This window comes from Rhincodon typus, chromosome 25, assembly GCF_021869965.1.
Source record: "Rhincodon typus isolate 14 chromosome 25, sRhiTyp1.1, whole genome shotgun sequence".
In the NCBI taxonomy this organism is placed as follows: domain Eukaryota; kingdom Metazoa; phylum Chordata; class Chondrichthyes; order Orectolobiformes; family Rhincodontidae; genus Rhincodon; species Rhincodon typus.
Window position 1 is genome coordinate 32570539 of NC_063356.1, and position 21119 is coordinate 32591657.

Genomic DNA, 21119 nt, shown 5'->3' on the forward strand with positions numbered 1-21119 from the left:
GGCCTAGACCTTTTCTGATGAAGGGTCTAGGCCCGAAACGTCAGCCTCTCTGCTCCTATGATGCTGCTTGGCCTGCTGTGTTCATCCAGCCCTGCACCTTGTTGTCTCGGATTCTCCAGCATCTGCAGTTCCTACTATCTCGCAGCTAATTATCTGTTGTTCAACCTTTTCTCTGGACCTGAATGTGTGCATGATGAATGGGTTCTTCTGTCGGTCGATCCAAGATTCATCAGGTTTTTGAGAGACTGTGGGCTGAATTTCCCTGTTAATAGTTAAAATTCTTCATTGAGTGAGATTCCAGGCATTTGGTCCACCACAGTTCACAGTGACTCTTCTCACACAATACCCTTTGCCTTACCTCATTAATTCAGCAACTGGGTTGTTAAGTACCGTCTTTATGGAATTACATGGCAGAAGAGGCAGAGGTACTTACCATTGCAACAGTCTTCTGGTGTTCAAGCTGCTGGTGCCAAATTTAAAGTTGAGCTACACACCACTACAGATGCTGCAAGCCAGTACTGTGGTGCTCCACCACTGTCACTAAAGAAATAGCTCAAAATGACAAGATAGCTCTGTGCTTTGAAGAAAGGGACCAGAGGTGCTGGTGGACAGAATGATGGAGAGAAGAGCTATCCTTTTACCCTGCAGACCACCAAAGGAGGCTACATCACCAGCTTTGGCCTGCCTGGAGACAATCAGTGGTCTGGATCAGAGCCCCGAAGTTAAACAAAATCCAGAAAGTAGGTTAATGATTTTCTGTGCTCTGCAAGGATAATTGCCACCATCTTCTCTTTGCAGCCTGACACTCACAGAGCTACTCTGTCTCTAACTCTGCCACAGTACATATCTCTCCCCGAGGCTCACAACTACAGCTGACACTATTCCAGGCAACCATGTCCACTCAACAGCTCTTATCCGACTTACCTTCCCAGACTATTTACCTTCCTGTCTTCTGTACTTTCTAATCATTCATTCACCACCTCTCCTGCTCCTTCATCAAAATTAACTTCTCTTTCAACTAATTCCATCACACTTAAAACCCTTCCTTCGTCTCATTGCAGGAAAAACTAGCCAACAACTGGGCTGAGTGGGTCAACACTGCCATTGGTACAGGGGTGGAGGAAATCAGGTTCTTCACTCTTTTTCTGCTGAAGATACTCAATTTGGCTAAAGAAGAGCATGATTTCACATCTGGGCAAGCAAAGACCTTAATAGAAAACCAACCCAGTAAGCTTCATTGTGCTGTGCTGCATTACTCTACAATTACCAACAATGCTAATTCATTCTGAACGTATACATTTTATTACTCTTACACAGCTAATTTCCTCCTCTCCTATGCAGCAACCAGCCAATCTCCATCCTTGGAGGCCTATGCCAGAGAATCTCAGTTCCCTCTCAGCGGAGGAAACAACCAAACCCTCAAAGGATGCATCGACAAGGCTTTCACCTGCAACCTCCACCAGCTCAGTGTATTTCACCTGAAGGATACTCTTTCTGGATAAATTTTGGGAGGACAATCTGGTGAGAACATCACTGACATGTCAATGCAGCTAGATGAAGAAAGGATTCTCTGAGGCTCCGGCACTCCAGCACTCTGGCTCCGAAGACCAGGCATCTGCTTAGCTCTGGATAGAAGGCAATCCTTTGGACATGGCCAGAAGTGACTTTATGAGGAAAGTAAGCAAAGAGCATAAGATCCACCCTGTGTAACTGTATGAAATGCATGTTTGTTTCTGGATGCAAAGTGTCCTGGCAGAAAGTATTCAAATACTGAGCTCCAATATAACGTCTTGAACATCTGAAGTATGTGGAAGTTGGTCTGAAAGCAGCCACACTGATATGGTGAGACTAATGGTTTGCCGATGCTGATTTTTGTGGTTGAAAGGTTAAGAAGGATATTGGCTATGAGGTGTACATTGTGCTGAAGACACAATGAGATGATGGTTGGGACAAGCTATTGGCAAGCTAAAACTGCCAGATATATATTCTGACTTTCATGTTGACAATTTGCAACAGTTAGAGAATAATTGGAAGTGATGTATAAGTAAAGTGAGTTGGTCTAATAATGAGTCGCAAATGCATGAAAATAAGGTAGTTACCACTCAGCCAGGAGATTCTGAAGTTGCCATTTCAACCTTAAGGGCAGAACTGCAAAGTATTTTTTGAGTTTTTTCATTCTTCATGCATTTTCCCAACTTTCTTGCCATTGCCCATATCATACCAGAGAGGGAAAATTTCCACCCTCCATCTTTACATTACTGATATGTATTGATTTTAGTATTGCACTTAGAAACTCAGGGGCTTTTATACAAAATTCTTTGCATTTCTTATCTTGTTAAACCTTATACATTATTAAAACTACAAATCAATGAAAAATGTTCCAAGTTTAACTGTCAGCCCAACATGACCTCCTTATACTTCTTCAACAAGCAGTTTGAATTTGTAGGTTTTTGTATTTGTCTTCTACAGAATATTTTAATCAATGCGCTGTCATGCAATCCACTCATTGACATGTCCATTTAGTTTCATTTAACTTCATGTTATTCCAAATTCTTAATTCATTTCCTATATGCTCCTGCATTACATAGTTGAAAAGCAATTTCTCATAACCACTTTCAGATTATTTAACAGTGCTCAAGCAGTCATAATTTAACTTTTTGTATTCTTCTACAAAAATCACAGGGTCAGCTGTTACATTAGTCAAGAATTTTGAATGTGACTGAAAACAGGCATCATTAACATTTCAGCATTTCATTAACTAACCTCATCCGTCTGAGTTCTTGTTTCCTGTCTGTGTGCCTGTCTCTCTTTGTTATCTAATCTCTCATTTTCTGTGCTCATTTCTCTTTTTATGCTTCTCCATCAGGTCTGCATTTCTGAATATGAATGTATGTTCTGAATATGAATTTCCATTCAGTTTTGTGCCAATACATTCACTTGACTCCCCCTCCCATTTCATTCCTTTCCATTCTATGTTCTTTATGGATTTAGATGTATCATTCTACTTCATTTTGAATGCGTCATTAAAAACAATTACAATACAAATTCAGACTACTAATCTGGTTTGGCAGTACATTCAAGCATAGGATTTAGCTCTGTTGGCCGGAAATTTTCCAAAACGTAAGAACCCAATGGTGGCCTGTCTTATAGAGCCATCAGATCAGTCTGAGGGTTGGCGCCTTCTCATCTTTAGCAGAGTCAGTGATGGAGGTTACCACTATAGAGGGTGCAGGAAGAAAAGGACTCCATATTGAGATGCCCTTGATGTTAGGAAATTCTTATTTGATCAGCGTATCGGGGTCAAACAAGCAAAGCCCAATGAATGAAGAGGGAGGGTGGTTTTGGCGCAGTGGCGAGTGATGCAGAGAACAACAAGAGCAAGAAGTGAAGAAACTTCAAACTGGTCGTGCACGCAGCAGCCAATAGATAATAAAAATTGCAAACTTTATTTTTATCTTGCCACAATTTTCTTCCTTCAAGTAGCTACTCGTGCTGGAGTTCAAATTGCCATTCTTCGCAGCCAAAGTACCTCATGCAAATTCATCACCCTTTCCATGAATCAGTGAGAGCTGCTGAGTTTTTTTCTCACTTTACAATAGCATTCAGTTTTCAGCTGTCATGATCAGTATCACAGTCAAGTCCAAATTTATACATACGTACGCTGTCGAAATTGTCACTGGATAGTAATCAGGAGTAGGTATTCAGACTTTTTTTTCTATAACTCAGGGTGCTGAGCACAATCCTTTCTCTCACACTGATTGGTGATCAGACAAAATCAGGCCAAACCAGAGATCAAATCTTATGGTTGACATGCAGAACTCAGTACCCACACCAGACTAATAATTTCACCCTATAGACTTGAATAGTTGATTTTACAATTATATGCAAAAATTGCATAAACAAAATAGTGCTCACTAATTCATTTATTTTTCATGCCATCATATTAACCCAGAAATTGTACAATCATATGAATAAAGCCAAGGCCGGAAGGCTCTAAATGGTGCTCTAGAGGTGGCTAAACAGTTTGATTGAAAGTAACTATCTCATATTGTTAGGGGGTCTTGTGGTGCAGCAGTAATATCCAATCTCTGAGCCAGGAGGCCTAGGATCAAGTCACACCTGCTCCAAAGGTGTGTCATAACATGCCTGAACAAATGATTACAAGGTATCGACTTGGGTCAATGAGGAGTAAATCAAACAAGATCCATGTCCTGACCATTTTCTGAATCAACCTGTTGAAAAATGCATATCTGCAGATAACAAGACCAAATTGTTCTTGGCGGATAATCCTCCTTCCTATTTGTGATAACTGTCTCCTTCAACACATGTAGCTGGCACCCAAAATTCTATAATGCATCAGAAGTCATTGCCTTTAGAACTTGCGGAGGGAATTATGGAGCTGTTGGGAAAGAAATAATAAAAAACATAAATTGTCTTTACAGACAACCTTAAATATGCTCGTAAATTGGCCCACAATACAAATGGGGCACCTTTATTTTCTGTTTCTAAATTATTTTGAAAGGTAAACCTGAATTATCATGTGACAGCTTAATTTAAGCAGGCAATAAATGCAGACGTACCTGAAGGATTGCACCTTCAGCATACATGCCGCCAGTAATTCATCTTATTAGTTTATCAGCACATGAAGAACCCTAATCATCTAATCCTTTATCACATGATTGGCAGTAATCATTGAGGCATGTTGCAGGATTTTTCTTTGGCACTGGGATAATGGTGGTCTTCTTGAAAAGGGTGGGTACTTCAGATTGTTGTAAGGCGAGGTTAAAATGTCTGTGAGTACTCCCACCAGCTGGTCTGCACAGGATCTGAGTGCATGGCTGGGGACTCCATCCGGGCCAGTCGCTTTCCGTGTGTTTAATCTCAAGAAGGCTGATGTAATGTCTGCGGCGATGGCCGTGCGTACAGGTGTGTCCGAGGCTGTTGGGATAGGTGACATCATTTCACAGACCTCCTGTTCAAAGCGAACATAGAAGACATTGATCTTATCAGGGAGGGATGCACTATTGCCTACGATTCTGTTTGACTTCACTTTGTAGCCTGTTATGTCATTTAAGCCTTGCCATAAACTATGAGTGTCTGTGTGGTTAGTCTGGGTCTCAAGCTTAGTTTGGTATTGCCTTCTGGCATCTCTGATGGCCTTGCGAAGGTTGTACCTGGATCTTCTGTATAGGTCAGGGTTGCCTGACTTAAACACCTCAGGCCTGGACTTCGGTAGGGAGTGGATCTCCCAGTTCATCCATAGTTTCCGGTTGGGGAACATTCAGATTAACTTCTTCTGCACGCAATCTTCTACACATTTACTTATGAAGTTTGTAACGGTGAAACACTCATTTAGGATGGCTGCTGAGTCTAGTTTAGAGTCCAGACGCACTAAGTGGGATAATCATTTGGACATCCAGCATTTAGTGCAAAGGGCAGAATCTCTGTTGTGTCAAGCTTCATGGATGGTTTCTCTGTGTGAAGCCAAACAAATTCATTTGCCACATCTTGCCATCTTACCTTTATTACCTACCCAAATCCCACTGCACTACTCTCATCCAATTCTACTTCCATGCTACTACTCCTGTACCCAAAACATCTCACCACTAACAGGACGTCTTGGAAGAGACCAGCATTGCTAGCACAGTAGATTTGAGGATAGTTTCCCCTCGAACAGCATGCTCTGGACAACAGAGGTGAGAAGCTGAAAACCGTTCTGAAAATTCAATAACCATTTTTTTCTAAAACAAGAGCAAAAGGTAAGGTTTGCATTTAAAGCCTTGTTTTGCGTATGCCATCTTTTGTCAAATCATTTTTGGGTGGTGAAATCATTAAAGAAGTAATGACTGGGCCATTGACTATTCAAGTACTTTAAGAACAAAGAACGAAAAATAATAGCAATCCAGAACATGGTACTTAATACTTACACAATAGCATCCAAAGATACCTTTCAGAAACTATAGTGGGACCTGAAGGACTGTGAGTGTTTCTCACTACAGTTTGATGAATCCATCAACATCATCAATACCGCTCAGCTGACAGATTTTGTGCATATGGTTTTTCAGGACATTACAACTAAAAAAGATCTTCTTACCCTTTTACCCCTTAGAGAGAGAACAAAGACTGTCGATATCTATAGCCAATTCAAAAGGTACTTGTTTGACAAAAACATTCCAATCAAGAAATAGGTTTCTATCATAGCTGCTGGTGCACCAGTCATTACAAACTACAGTATAATCCACCAGGAAGCATTAACAAGTAAAATTATGGACTTTTTTCATGTAACAAAAAATGTTAGGAATGGATGCTCAATTTGAGTCCTTCAGCACTACTTGTTTGAGTCTTTGCTCAATGAGCTCAGTGCTGCCTACAGTGAACTAATCGTCCATTCTTAGGTGAGATGATTAAGTTGAAGAAAGGTCCTGCAAAGATTTTTCAATTTTATGCCTGAAATCATTGCTTTTCTTAATAAAGAAGGAAATGTGCAGTGAGCTATCAGACAACGTGTGATTGCCCGACTTCAGGTTCCTTACAAACGTAAGGTTGACACTGAATGAGCTGAATCGTGAACTGCAGGGAAAGGACAGAGCCTGAGCAAATGTCATCAGTGCTGTGATGCATTAAAACTGAAACTGGGTCTGTGCTCCTCGCAAATAAAAAAAATGCTGCAGACACTTCTTGAGTATGGATAAAATACAAGAAAAATATCAAAGACGATGAGTAATGGTTCCGCCCAGAAAACTTCTGCACACACATGAGGAAGTTAGCAGAAGAATTCAGCAGGCTATATCCAGGAATTAGATTTAATAGAGCAAGTCATCATGAAATCCATTCCTTTCAGTATGGGCTATCAAATTTCCATCAGATGTTTGATTTACGAAGCAGTGGAATTGATGTCGAGATGATAACTATGCGCAATGATATTGACCTGAAAGAAAGATCAAGGGGCTTTGATTTTTGAGCACTCATAAATAGGGAAAATGTCCACTCCTATCATCCTGCGCTTTTAAAGTGAAAACTTACTTTCACTCCCAATATCTCGGTGAGACAATGTTCTTCCAAATGAATGTAATCAAGTCCAAGTATCACACCTGCCTCACAGATACCCTTTTGATGGTCTGTATATGACGTGCAGCCTCAAACCACATCCCAGACTTCAAGGCACTGGCAGGTAATGTGCAGTCACAGGTATGACACAGAGAGTTGGTGAGTAGACCACAAAATGAATAATTACATGTACTTGGTTTTTTCGTTATATGGAATTAAAGAAAAACTGCTTGTCATATGCTGTCTTTAAGTAGATCCTGCGTTGCATTTGAATTGAAAAAGTGATCTTGTGCTTAACAAGGTTGGTGACCACTGCTGCATATAGTATCTTTCTGTTCATATATTAATGCTACTGAAACTCAAGTGGGAATTGTTCATAATTTCCTTGGATTTTTCAGAAATTAAATATTTATTCAATAGAGTTCACTAGAGTTAGCTAGAGAAAAATTGGTAGGAACATTTGAAATATATGCTTTCTCTTCTTTTTATTGGAACATGTTTTCTTACTGGTTACAAAACAGTTTAAAGTGCGTAAAATTGCTATTTGACAGATTTGTCGATTGAACTAATATTTTGATGTGAATGTAGAATATTCCTTTTTATATATTCTTGATGAATTTTCAAAAGACAATTAGTTCTGCTGATTAAAATCTGATGGCATCGCCATGAATGGCAGAAAATATGTTAGAGGACATAGAGTAATCACATTTGGTTTTATATTGCATACCTGAAGTTAATGGAAAGCAGCAATTGAATCAAAGGGTTCAGATGGCATTGTAAACCAGAATAGCAAGATTGAGAAGTTTATAGCTGCTTCAATGATTTTTTTCTAATTCAGATTCGAAGAACTCAGCATTCTGGGACCTGCTCATGCCGTGCTCCCAGAATAGAAGTTAAAAGAACAAATTAAAAACAGTTTATAATTATCAGCTTACCCTGCCATAGATTAAAACATTTGTTCTGTGTAATTGTGCTCTGTTGTGCCGTTGCCAGGCAGGGTAGAAAGCTCAGAGGCCTGAAATGGCGCTGAATGTGTTTCTGATCCCTTCAGGCAAGGTTCACATGAAGCTGCAAGCCCTGTGCAGTGAGGGGCACTAACAGGGTTACGCTGCACATTTAACCTTTATTTCCCTAGCTTGGTTTGGACATGTGTTGAAATATCTGCAACTCCCTCATGACAGGCACTCAGCAGCAGAAAGGGGCTCCATTTGGCCTGACGGGATAGCAGTCCGCAGGTGAGGTACTTTTGACTTCCTTCTGCCCAAGCAATTTTCAAAGTAATGTGGATTGTGTTGAGAGACATATTGGAGAGTAGCTGCATACATTTAGGATGGTGACAGAATTTGGTGACAGCTCTGCATGAGATATGGGGTCTTTCGTTGCAATGCCTTAGGGTCTGCAACACGAATGATAATTCATCAAAAGCTGCAGAGAATGAGTCAGTGGACTCTGCTCAGAAGGCCTTACTCAACACAGGTTTTTCAAGAGCTCTTCGTGTGGTTACTGCCCATAGAATGAATCCCGTGATGTTGGAGCGTACTTTCCAACATGAATGTTCTTTGGAGCAAATGTTGAGTTGAACACATCAAGAACCCAGTCTGGTTCTGGTTCCCTAACCACCATCTTGACATAAAAGCCACCCAAGAAAACCTTTACATTAAAGTCTTTATTCAATAACACATCCGGTGATTCAAGTAGCTATGAATGAATCACCATTGTGCATTCCCTGAATGTCTTTCTGACATTTGCCTTTCCCTGACACAGTGTTCCTACGAAATCCTACCCTAGTGGCTACAGCATGGCTGGTGGATGGCTGTTGATTTTCAGGTAGTGTTGTGGAAGCAGCCACCTGATGTAGCATCATGAGTGCAACACTCCATGCCACAATGGAGTCAAATTAATCAATGCTGTCTGGCAGGCCAGAAATGTATCATGAATTTTTGTGTGCAAGTTCATCAACGTTCTCCGTTATTCTCAATCCTTGCCTGAATCTGCTACAGCAGAACTGATGTGGGATCTCACCTTTCAAGGAGGTGGCAGGCTTGTTAACTATACCACCCTAGCCTGGTTGCAGCTCACTCATATTCCTGACTCAACATATACAGGTCCCAACTCTACACTAACATCTAACATTTCTGTGGCGTTCCTACCTGATATAGAGTCATTAAGTTATAGAGTTATACAGCATGGAAACAGACCTTTCAGTTCAACTCATCTGCACCAACCAGATATCCTAAACTGACCTAGTACCATTTGCTAGCATTTGTCCCTTATCCTTCTAAACCCTTCCTAATCATGTTACCATCCAGAGATAACAAGGTGTAGAGCTGGATGAACACCGCAGGCCAGGCAGCATCAGAGGAGTAGGAAAGCTAACGTTTCGGGTCTAGACCCTTCTTCAGAAATTTTAGATCTTTCGCCTCTCACCTTAAACCTATGTCCTGTAGTTTTGGACTCCTCCACCTTAGGAAAAAGACCTTGGTTATTCACCCTCTCCATTTCTGAAGAAGGGTCTAGGCCCGAAACGTCAGCTTTCCTGCTCCTCTGATGCTGCTTGGCCTGCTGTGGTTCATCCAGCTCTACACCTTGTTATCTCAGATTCTCCAGCATTGGCAGTTCCTACTATCTCTGAGTGAGATGTTACCATTCAGATGCCTTTTAAATTTTGTAATTTTACCCATGTCCACCACTTCTTCTGGCAGCTCGCTCCGTACACACATTAACCTCTGTGTGAAAATATTGCCCCTCGGGTCCCTTTTAGATCTTTCCCCTCTCACCTTAAACCTATGTCCTGTAGTTTTGGACTCCTCCACTTTAGGAAAAAGACCTTGGTTATTCACCCTCTCCATGCCCTCATGATTTTGGTCACACCTCAGCCTCCGAAGCTCCAGGGAAGGAAAAACCCCAGCCTATTCAGCCTCTCCCTATAGCTCAAACCCTTCAATCCTGGCAACATCCTTGTAAATCTTTTCTGAACCCTTTCAGGTTTAACAACATCTTTCCTCAAGCAGGGAGACCAAAACTGAATGCAGTATTCTAAAGGTAGCCTCACCAATGTCCTGTACAGCTCAACATGACATCTCAACTCCTATACTCAACATTCTGAGCAATGAAGGCAAGTGTGCCGAATGCCTTCTTCACCACTCTGTCTACCTGCAACTCCACTTTCAAGGAACGATGAACCTGCACCCCTAGGTCTCTTTGTTTAGCAACACTCTCCAAGGCCCTACCATTAACTGTGTAAGTCCTGTGCTGATTTGCCTTACCAAAGTGCAACCACCTCATTTATCTAAATTAAATTCCATCCGCCACTCCTCAGCCCATTGGCCCACCTGATCAGATGATGATGTTTCTTCTTTGGAGGTCTTGTGATGACGGTGGTAGCAAAAAGGCACGCTGGCCTGCATCTCAGCTTTTCTCCACCAATCATCTCTATATTCACACTTGTGTGGAGGTGAAATCCTGCCCACGATGCCTCTTTGTGCTATGGTCATCCATTTCCATCCTGTCTTTCTCCTTGTAGGACATACAATCAGCAGCAGCCTCTTTTGATTCAGCATAGCCTTCCTTTAAGATGGACAAACTGTGTTCAAGAGCTAGAGGCTTGCCAAAACATATGCTTGCCTCACATGCCATTACACCATTGACATGAGTGAAACAGAACAGGAGTGTGGATTGTATCAGAGATAGTAGGAACTGCAGATGCTGGAGAATCTGAGATAACAAGCTGCAGAGCTGGATGAACACAGCAGGCCAAGCAGCATCATAGGAGCAGGAAGGCTGATGTTTCAGGCCATGAAGGGTCTCGGCCCGAAACGTCAGCCTTCCTGCTCCTATGATGCTGCTTGGCCTGCTGTGCTCATCCAGCTCTACACCTTGTTATCTCAGGAGTGTGGATTGTGCTGGGTGCACAAAGAAATCATGAACAAGACGGCAGGATGAAATTTGTTTGCTGCTTCCGTCCAACTGAATGGAGATCAGCAGATTGTAAGTTGTGAGCCCTGTGGTCAGAACCAGCCTTTCTGAATTTTTAGATACGAATATTAAAAAAAATATGCTGCTTTCAGCGACACGTATTATTCTATACCTCCTGAATGTACAATATCACAGACTTGAGAGGTTGATCATTATGTATATTGAGTAATCTATTGTTGACCATGGCAACCCTCATTGACTTTTGTGCCCCAGGTTTTGAAAGGCAAAACATTAACAGTTAAGATTTTTGCTCGTAGTCAATTTCCAGTTTTTCCTGCTGGAAAGTAAACTTGAATGTCGGGGAGAACAGGATTCTGGCTGAAATAACAATTGAACAAAGTGTAAATGTCAATTTTAAAGACGTACTCATCCTGCCATATGACCTCACTGTGCCTGGTGTAAGCTAGATGTGGCGCAGCAGATAGCACTTCTTTGAGGGGTCAAGGTTTTGGTCAAAATGAAATACTGTGGATACTGGAGATCTGAAATTGGAATCAAAACATTAACTCTGTTTATCTCTCCACAGATGCAGCCACACCTGTTGAGTTTCTCCCGCATTTTTGCTTTTTTTCTAGGTTTTGCTCCGGGTCTTGAACACAAAAATTGTGTTGACACTCCAGTGCAGCATGCACGCACATTTGGAAGTATCTTTTAGGTGAGGCAATAAACTGAGGCACCATCCACCTGCACAAATGGATGCAGAGATCCCATTGTACAAATTTGAAGTGAAGCAGGGGTATTTTCTCTGGTAACCTGGCCACTATCTATCCCACAATCAATATCACAAAAAGAGCTTCTTTTGTCAAGCATTGCTGTTTGTGGGAGTTTGCTGTGAACAATTTAACTGTTGTGTTTTCTGCATGAAGGTTGAAACCCTTCAAAAGTACTTCCTTAGCTGTAAAATGGTTTGAAATGTCCAGCGGTTGAAGTGTTATATAAATTTAAGTCTTTCCTTACTTTTCAGAAAATACCATTGGAGGGTCAGGGAACATGTTCGAACAGAACATTTTCAATTTTATATTAAGGTTGGTGCACTAGAGATCATTTTATAATTTAGTTTATTTCCAACGTAAACAATTATTAACGTGAACTAAACATTTCTGTTAATAGATGGGATTGGTTATTACAGCACATAAAATCAGACATTCAGAGCTATTATTGAAGAGACAATTTTCACTGAGTTCATTTCTAAATCTAATCAATTTATAATCATTAATAGTAAACAGTTTCCTCACCTTTAGTTTGTTGTTTCAGCTTGTACATTTGTATCTGTCACACTTTCAAAATAATCGCTCAATGTGAAATCCATGCAGTCAGCAAATTTAATTCCTACCTCTTGCATGTTTGTTCATCCTCACTTGAAATGATTCTGTTGTGCAGTGTTCTCAAAAATCAGAACCGTTTGGTCCATTGTGTGGTTATATTGAGCCAATATCGCATTCTTACCCCATCACAGATATAATTCGTGTGAATCCATCTTCCCAACAATCCCTGTCAAAATAAAAGCTTTACAAAGGTCCCAGCTATTGGTTTGAAAGCCTAAAATAGCAACTGACATACAAGGTTGAATTTGAAGCCCAGTCTCGTGACATTTTATGGATGCCAGGAGCACATTTAATCAAATGCAAGGGCAGCATACGGGCACCTGCCTCTGTTAAAATTAGGTCCAGATCAAGAATGCATTTGATTGGTCTCCTCAACCCATCTATTGAGACCTTTAAGGGGCAATTAATGACTTCTTAAGGAGTTCATGTGACTCCCCCAATAGTAAGCCAGGTGTGAACAGGACTGTTGCCATGTGAGAACCATGCCAAGCCAACCTGCTTCTTGTGGTCTCCCATGAGAGGAGCCGTCAAAGTGACTTTGGGAAGGGGCGCTGCAGCTGCTAAAAATCAACACCCTACCTTTGCAGGGAATCTCCATACACAACTGTCACTAACGGTCTGTGCGCTCTGCAAAAGAGGAGTTCTGGTGAATGTCCTTCCAGCTGCAGTCACTGCCTCCACAGAGACAATGCAGATCAAAGCAGCTGCTGGCCTCTGGTTGGCTTGTAGCTCTCAGTGGGTGGGATTTTTACACATGGGTCTCTTGAATCCCCATTTCTGGCCCCTTAAGCATTTGAGGATACTTAATACTGGTAGGCTTACTTGCAGAAGTTCTCTCACTAGTTCTCCCAAGCAACAGCTGAAACTTTTGATACCCTCCCTCCAACAGCGATGTGGGATGCACAAATCGCCGTGTGTCAAAATGCTCCATGTACTAAGAAAGTGATGACAGAAAGTCCTATTTGGACTTCTGACAAGAGGTGATGTTGCTGTAACATTAATAATGCATCACTGCATGGATGCTGTTTGATCTCATAAGTACTTTGAGAAACTTCTGTTCTGAATAAGTCACTGGACCTAAAGCTTTAATACAGATGCTGCCAGACGTGCTGAGTTTTTCCAGCAGCTTTTGTTTTGTTTCTGATTTCCAGCATCTAGATTTTTTTTGTTGAGAAACTTCCCATTTTACATCAGTGGTTCTGATGGAAGATCATCAACCAGAAATATTATCCCTAAATTCTGTTCACAGCTGTCTCACCTGCTGAGCATTTCCAGTACTTTCTTGGATTTCATAGGATTCCATTCATGAAATACTATCACATTCACTCGGTCTTTTTACATAAATGCTCACTGTTGAGGTTTATAAAAATGAGGGTGATCATTTAGTTAAATTATCAAAGTTCTGAACTGTAGGACAATCCCTCTGCAGAAAAAAAAATTAGGGTCTGTATCAGAGTAGCACAGTACTGGCTCATAGCATCAGTAACCTGGATTCTATTCAAGCATTGAATGACTGTGTGGAGTGTTCATGTTCTCCCCGTATCTGCGTGGGTTTCCACAGTGTGCTCCGGTTTCCACCCACAGTTCAAACATGAGCAGGTTAGGTGGATTGGCCATGCTAATTGCTCACAATGTCCAGGGATGTCTACATTAGGTGGATTAGCCATGGCTAATTCAGTGTTACAGGGAAGAGGGTGGGGGAGTGAATCTGGGCGTGAAACTGTTTGGAGGACTGATGCAGACTCGATGGGCCGAATGGCCACTATCTGCACTGTAGGGACTCTATAATCAGGAGGCAAGAAGTATTACAATTTCATATTTAACTCTTCAATATGTACTCAAATACCACAAAGTAAATTAAGGCAAATTTTGTTTTATTTGAAATGCTGTATAAAAATAAGTTTCTTCCATTCTAGTTTAATTTACAGCTCTAATCAAATAACAGTTCAAACTTCAAGCTGCTTACATGCACCCAAACTAGTGTAAAGATATTGTATATACAAAAAAAAACATTTTTGAGCTGGTATCTATTTCAACCCATACCAGTCCACAGGACACATTAAAAATGTCACAAAAACCCCCCAAAAAAAAACAAGTCTAGACATTAAATACATTTTCGGTTCAACATGCATTTAACAGAAGTGCTCTATATTATATTTACAAAGTCTGGAATTCTTTTCAGTGACATCACTGTTTTCTTTTGGCTGTAAACAGAGTGAACTGAACTAAAGTCTGACGTGATCTTATGAAAATCTGTGGGCCCCAATCTGAACAAATAATTAATAATCGTGGAATGAACAAGTCTGTTGGAAGGTAGTTGTCCATAAATAAATAAATATAAATTAACCCACAAGTCAAACCTTTTTATATAATAAATCTGTTTAAAAAAAAAACCTCAACTTCACTCAAATAAATAAACAGGTAAACAGTACAGCTGACATAGGCTGTAATAACCAGTATTTCAACAAAAAAAGGAATTTACACTTTTTATACATATATATCTACATATAATACACACGTACATATATACATACACATATACAAATGGTTAGAGTTCATTCATTGCATTGGTTGTGCATTGATGACGATGCTCTGACATGCCGTGGCTTCATATTCATATTGAGTGTATTAAATAAGTGAGCTGAATGAAGAAGAGTTGAGGGCGACTCTTTTCTGATTAGTGGTGATCTTCAGGTGACAAGGGTTCTCTTCAGTTATTTTATTGGAAGGCTGTAAACAAAATAGTAGCTAGACTAGACCAGTCCCTGTGTGTGTTATGTATGAAGATTGTGCGAAGGAAAGTCAAGTTATTCAGAAGCAGCAGAAGTTCAAGTATTTCTTTTCTAAGTTAGTGGATCCAGCGTTCATAAAAAAAGGCACTCGAAAGGGAAGAGCCAGGCTTGTCGTAATGCATGATTCAAGTTAATGACAACCGAAGCTTGCAGAGGAGGGGATTCTGGTTCTTCATCACCCCTCCCACTAATCAGTAGATTTAAAAGGCCATGGAATCTGGTGAGTGAAACCAGGCGAATTATTTGGTTCTTCCGAAGGAAGGCAGAGATAGTTCAGTTTTGTGAGCATCGGTTCACATTATTTCACAAGTTCTAATTTACTCGAGCTAATGTTGGTTGACTCTTGGCTCAGACTGTGTAATCTTAGTCCAATGGCATCTTGTGAAACAATGCTGTTCTGCATCCAGGGATGGTTAATCATGTCTTCAAATGAGGGTCGATCTGAAGGCCTCAAGGATAGACAGAACTTGATGAGATTTTGACATTCTGAAAGCAAAAAGGAAATAGTGGATTATAAACAGTGTTGAGTTTCTGATTATACTTTCCATACACGTAACAGTTTGTCAATACAGCATACAGGATATAAAGAAGTAACTATGGTGTGTAACCCAGTTGGGATTTTTGTGGCAATCTAATATAAGCAGATAAACACTTTAGTGATAATGATACATACCACTAACATATTAATTATATGTACAAAGCATCATTAAAAGTAACAGTGCATTTGCCTGTGGTGAATACCTGACAAATTCCATGAAACTATTTAAAGCAATGATGATTGACTTAATTTACACAGTATAGAGGATGAAGATCCTCTAGAAATATTTTAATTTCCCTCCATTCAGATGGGAGGTAAGAAAAGCTGCTTACCAGATGAAATTCTCCGCCGGAACAGCACCTGTCCTCGAATTATCTCTTCGTCCTGCTCAAACGGGATGTCTCCACATACCATGTCATACAGAAGCACCCCAAGGGACCAAACTGTGGCAGATCTGCCGTGATATCTGTGATGGCGAATCCATTCTGGTGGGCTGTACACTCTGGTGCCTACAAATCAACACAAAGATCCACATTTATGAAAACATTCCCTGTATTCCTTCATGCTGTTAAAATGCAAACGTACAAACTAAGGGCCAAAGCAAGCTACTGAAGCCTGCTCTGGCTTTCAATAAGATCATGACTAATCTGATTACTGCACATTCCTCTGCTCACGAAGAATCTATATTTTAACAAGTATATAAATTTTCAACATTCCTCCATGGACTTAAAGTAATAAAATAATAACAAAGTATAAAAATAAGTCCACTACAGATTTCTAAAAAAGAAATGCGTCCGTAGTTGCATCTTATGGGAACCAAGCTGCACACAAGGTCAAAACATTTCACATTTGATTCCAGCAACTTGTTATTGGCAGAGAGAAGATAAAACGTTTGCCATATTTCTTGTAAACAAAAGAGTGCGCTGAGCTCTTGAAATTCAAATCATCTACACTATCTCGTTCCGCCCTTAGCTTGCAGGAAATGTGGTTAACCTGAAGCTTCCTGCTTGCCCTGCCGTGAACTGGCAGTTATTGACTCGTTGCCATGTGATTTTTTTGTTTACAAACTTTCAGTTGTAAAAAGCACACGCTCCCGCCTGCCGGTGGCGCCAAACACTCAGAATTTTCACTAACGGTTTTCTTTTATTTTTGGTTGTTCTTTGGAGACGAGTTTAATGTTTGAAAATAGGCAATGGCCTGCGCCGTCACCTCTGCGGAGCGCAGCCCCAAAACTGCACCTTTACAACAGCCAGCTTCAAGCATTAAAGCGAAGATGCATCAGAAACGATTTTTAAAAATTAATTTTACATATAAATACTATTTCTTTGTTTTTAAAAATAAAAGTCAGTGCTGTCTTAATTTGGAAAATGGACCTTAATAAGTTATATACACAGATTAAATCACTTATGGCTCAAAAGGGACCATTAATAATGCTGTTCTGAAATGTCAATGGTTTGTGTTTTAAACTGCTTCTCGGTTTTCGCAGTTAGTAAAAGGACAGCCTCCCCACGTCTTTTCAGAGGGTTTATTCCACTCCAGCCCTGACATTGAACTGACTTAATAATTTATCAATCGGCCACTTGATATCAAGAAGAGAGTAACCTATTTCCCGTCACTATAGCCCCAGGTAACATGATTATCAAAACATTTCCATGACGAAACTTGGGGGAAGAGCAGAAAATGTGGGCAACATTTGCAATTTAAAAAAAAAACACAAAAGAGGCATGAGATAAATAAAAAAGATTCGCCTCGGCTCCAATATAAAAAAGAGACCTGATTATTTGCATCAGTTTCCAAATAGGAAAGAAAAGGAAAACAGCGTTACGCAGGAGGAAAGCAATCTCCAAAACAAAAGGGTGGCACGTTGCCAGAAACTCAGCCAACGACGGCAGCAAACACTGGGGACAACAACAGGAGGGAGACACGCCGTCTACAGGCTACATTACAAACCCCGAGCCGGACGGACATCACCTCCCCTCTTCCCAACATCTGGCAGAGGGAGACTCCGTCCTGTCTGTCTGCTGTAGCCCCAGCCCAAGACCACCCCTCCCTCCCCTCATTGATCCACCCAACCCCTGGATCACTAAGAGAGAGATAACACTAAGCGAAGCAACACAAAACAAAAAAAAATCATTCATTTCCTTTTATTTTTTCCAAAAATAACACGAGGCAAAAAAATAAATAACCCTGCAAATGCCCCCTTCCCCAAGCTCTTGTAAACACTGCCCATAAATATCACGACTCGAAATTTCTCAGCCTGTTATGATTCAGCCTCTTGTATCTGGGTAATAGTTTTATGTGGGCGGGTGGGTTTTTTCTTTCTGGCGCTCGGCAATTCCCACCACCTCCCCATTAATTACGCATCCATCCCTCGTGATTCGATGTTACCTTAAGAGCCCCCTGCCTCTGGCCGCCCATTGCAGCGAGACAGTGTTTGCGCTGCGCTCTTTCGATCAACGCTACGCCTCTGACAAGCAGAAGGCGCCCCGTCGCAGCCACATCACCATCCAAATAAGGAAATAAAGCCATCAAAACAATAACAAAACGGCTTGTTACTACCGCGCAAAAAAATCTCACTATGATAAATGGATTTCAAATCCAATCACCTCGAAATAACTCTTTCCAAAACTAATGTCTAAATACGTAATTTATTAATTCATTTCGGAACGCTGAATCTCATTTAACACTAGCCTCTGGTATCTTAACGCAACAGGACTGACTGGACTAATTAAGCTTATTTTTAATTGTGGAAATTCCCCATTGTAGTAACATTGCTCACCATCAAAATCAGTGTAGACGGTATCCTTTAACAGAGCCCCCGAGCCAAAGTCGATGAGTTTGAGCTCCCCGGTCCTCATATCAATCAGGATATTCTCGTCCTTGATATCTCGGTGAACCACTCCGCAGTTATGACAGTGCCTCACCGCCTCCAGGATCTGGCGGAAAAAGTTTTTAGCTAAGTCCTCCGGTAGGGCTCCCTTCTCGGTGATAAAATCAAACAAGTCCTTAACGTGCTCAGGTCGCTCCATGACGATGATGAAGCTGTCGGGTCTCTCGAACCAGTCCAGCATTTTGATTACACCCCGGCAGCCCGTGCCCACCCTCTTCAGAAGCGCTATCTCCATGGGAACCCTTGCTCCATTAGACTGCAGGGAGAACACACAAAAAATAAACCCAATGAAACACCAAGCAATCACTCTGTATCCCAACCCACAACTTCATGTATCGCTTACTTCCCGCCTCAATGTAAATAGTTAAATACATCTGTCAAAATAGGATTTCATTTTAAAAAGGACCTGACACTGTGATTACAAAGGCATACAAAAAGGCATGAGTTTCGCATTTTACTTACCAGTTCAGCCCATTCTGACACCCGATCTCTAGCAACGTGTTTGATCGCAACCTGCAATATAAACAGAAAGGTCCATTCAGTCACCGAGTCCAGCGAGTCGTCTATGAAAGGTTTTTTTTTGGACGGGGGTGATGGTTGGTCAGAACGATTTGGAGAAAGTTTAGGGAGATAAAACAGAAAGGGAAACGCAGACTTCAAAACATAATTACCTGCACGCCATCAGCCACTCGAACCCCAGAATAAACAGTCCCAAATCCACCACTACCGAGGACAGATCCAACTTGATAAATCTTTTCAAAAGGCTCTTTCACTGGAAGAACAGAAAGGAGAGAGAAAAGATTAGCCCATCTTCACTCTATCACGAAATCGCCGCCTCTTTTGTTGTCTCCGAGCTCCACATGGTTAACGATAACACCGTTACAACACAAAACCCCCTTCCCACTGAGACAGGGAGGCTCCGTAAACATGTAAGAAATGCTAAACAGATACCTTGTTGCAACTGAATTTTCGCCGGCATATCCACGTTTGATGTCGAGTACATATGAGTGAAGGATCCGATCTTTGAAAGCAGCATCCCCTTCTGGAAAACCTCGACTGCAGACTCGGTTATCACTTCCAAGGTTCCGAGTGGGATTTCACCAAAAAGGCAGTAGAGAGGGGAAGAGGGAAAAAAAAGCCGGCAAATTTCACCCACACCACGTTGCGACGAAACACACAGCTGCGATCCTACAAATGTTTCCCTTATTCCAAAGCGTCTGTTTCTCCCAGTGTCCCGGGCAGATGATTAAGTCCCTTTCGAGCAGGAAATCAGTTCTTTTGGATGAGGAAGGAAAATATAAAAGGGGGCGGGTGATGGGGGGGGAGAAAAGGATCAGAGCCGCGTCTTTGTATCACGCTGATTCCCCGGCTTTACTTGGAGTGCGTTCTGCTAGTAGCAACCACTATATACAGATAGTAAAAAAAAGGGCGAGCCGTACACCATCAGCAAACCCCAGAGGAACGGCCCACTTTGAAATACGTCAGGCAATCCAATAGGAGAGTAGCAATGATCTGCCTATCACAGAGCGAAAAAAAATAAAAGAATGAAACTGACTAGACTCGACGTGGCGGGAATGACTACGCGCCAAAAAATGCCTCTTGCATGTCTGCTTACAAATAGCTTTGATCCACTGGCTGTCTGTAGACAAATATTTTTAAAGGGGAGCGACAATGGCGTTTTTTTTTCCTTTCCGCGGGAGGAGCCTCTGCAGTTTTGCAGGCAATAGATTTAGCAGGAGCGAACAGAGTAGTTCAAAAAATGCAGAGGCGTGTTTTGAGCTGAACTATGCAGATCCTTACCGTGAATGCATTGTTCTAGCGTAGTGGGCGATTTCACAACATATTGCCTTAAAATGTTATACTCGAAAATCTCCAGTGCACAAAAAAATGCTCCTCCCATTTTAAAACTTTCCCGATTAATAAGGTTTTTTTTTGTATTTAAAGTCATGTTGTACAATATACAGAGGAATTTCCGCCAAGTATGTTGCAAGGTTAATTCCATTGTGGATGTCTAACACCGCTATATTTGAAAGAGGGAATTATTTAATTTGATCTCACAACTGACGATTATTGGAAAGGCAGAATGCGCAAGTGCCCAGGAAACGTTACTGCGGGCCTTTTTGTATTCATTGCGATCTTTGCTGTACTTTATATTTTAAAATAGCTTGATTTCTATATTTATTTTCAACAAAAACAATCTGCTATACACACGTTAGAATTAATTATCACCTAAAGGGGGCGTGCACAGTTGTTGACAATAAAAATAAACACTAATCAAGAATTGCATCCAATTGTGCTCAAAATAAATGGATCAGAATATTAGAACACTTTAAGGTTAATTAGTGTGCAATATTATGCAAAATATAATGTTTAAATATATTTCGAATTCGCAACCACAATAGTCGGTAGTTTAAATTTTTGATTTTTTTGTTGCAAACATGTGGCCACCCGTTATTCAGCTACCATTTATGCAAGGTGCATGTTAGCAACAGTGCTTTCTAAAGTCACTTCCATTTATTTTTCATGCATTTGTGCATGAAAACTGGATAGGA

The 21119-nt window shown here is 41.0% G+C and overlaps 2 protein-coding genes across 5 annotated transcripts in view; both read right to left on the minus strand.

The window, feature by feature from the left end:
- Positions 1-21119, minus strand: part of tbc1d22b (TBC1 domain family, member 22B) — a 1108217-nt gene that overhangs the window by 749382 nt on the left and 337716 nt on the right. The gene's annotated exons all lie outside the window — the stretch shown is intronic.
- pim1 (Pim-1 proto-oncogene, serine/threonine kinase) lies at positions 14205-19992 on the minus strand. Its single transcript, XM_020510889.2, has 6 exons — positions 19519-19992; positions 19239-19339; positions 19030-19080; positions 18457-18823; positions 16010-16186; positions 14205-15625 (listed from the first exon to the last, which is right to left on the minus strand). The coding sequence occupies exons 1-6, from the start codon at positions 19601-19603 to the stop codon at positions 15438-15440; spliced, it is 969 nt and encodes a 322-aa protein (XP_020366478.1). The 5' UTR covers positions 19604-19992; the 3' UTR covers positions 14205-15437.

Bases quoted from the DNA above. Each gene is read 5' to 3' on its own strand.
- pim1 (XM_020510889.2), bottom strand. From the start codon at position 19,603: ATGCTGCTTTCAAAGATCGGATCCTTCACTCATATGTACTCGACATCA. The intron at 19,340-19,518 runs GTATCTGTTTAG...CTGTTCTTCCAG, and splicing joins GAAAATTCAGTTGCAACAAG to TGAAAGAGCCTTTTGAAAAG. The intron at 15,626-16,009 runs GTAAGCAGCTTT...TTTTGCTTTCAG, and splicing joins CCGGCGGAGAATTTCATCTG to AATGTCAAAATCTCATCAAG.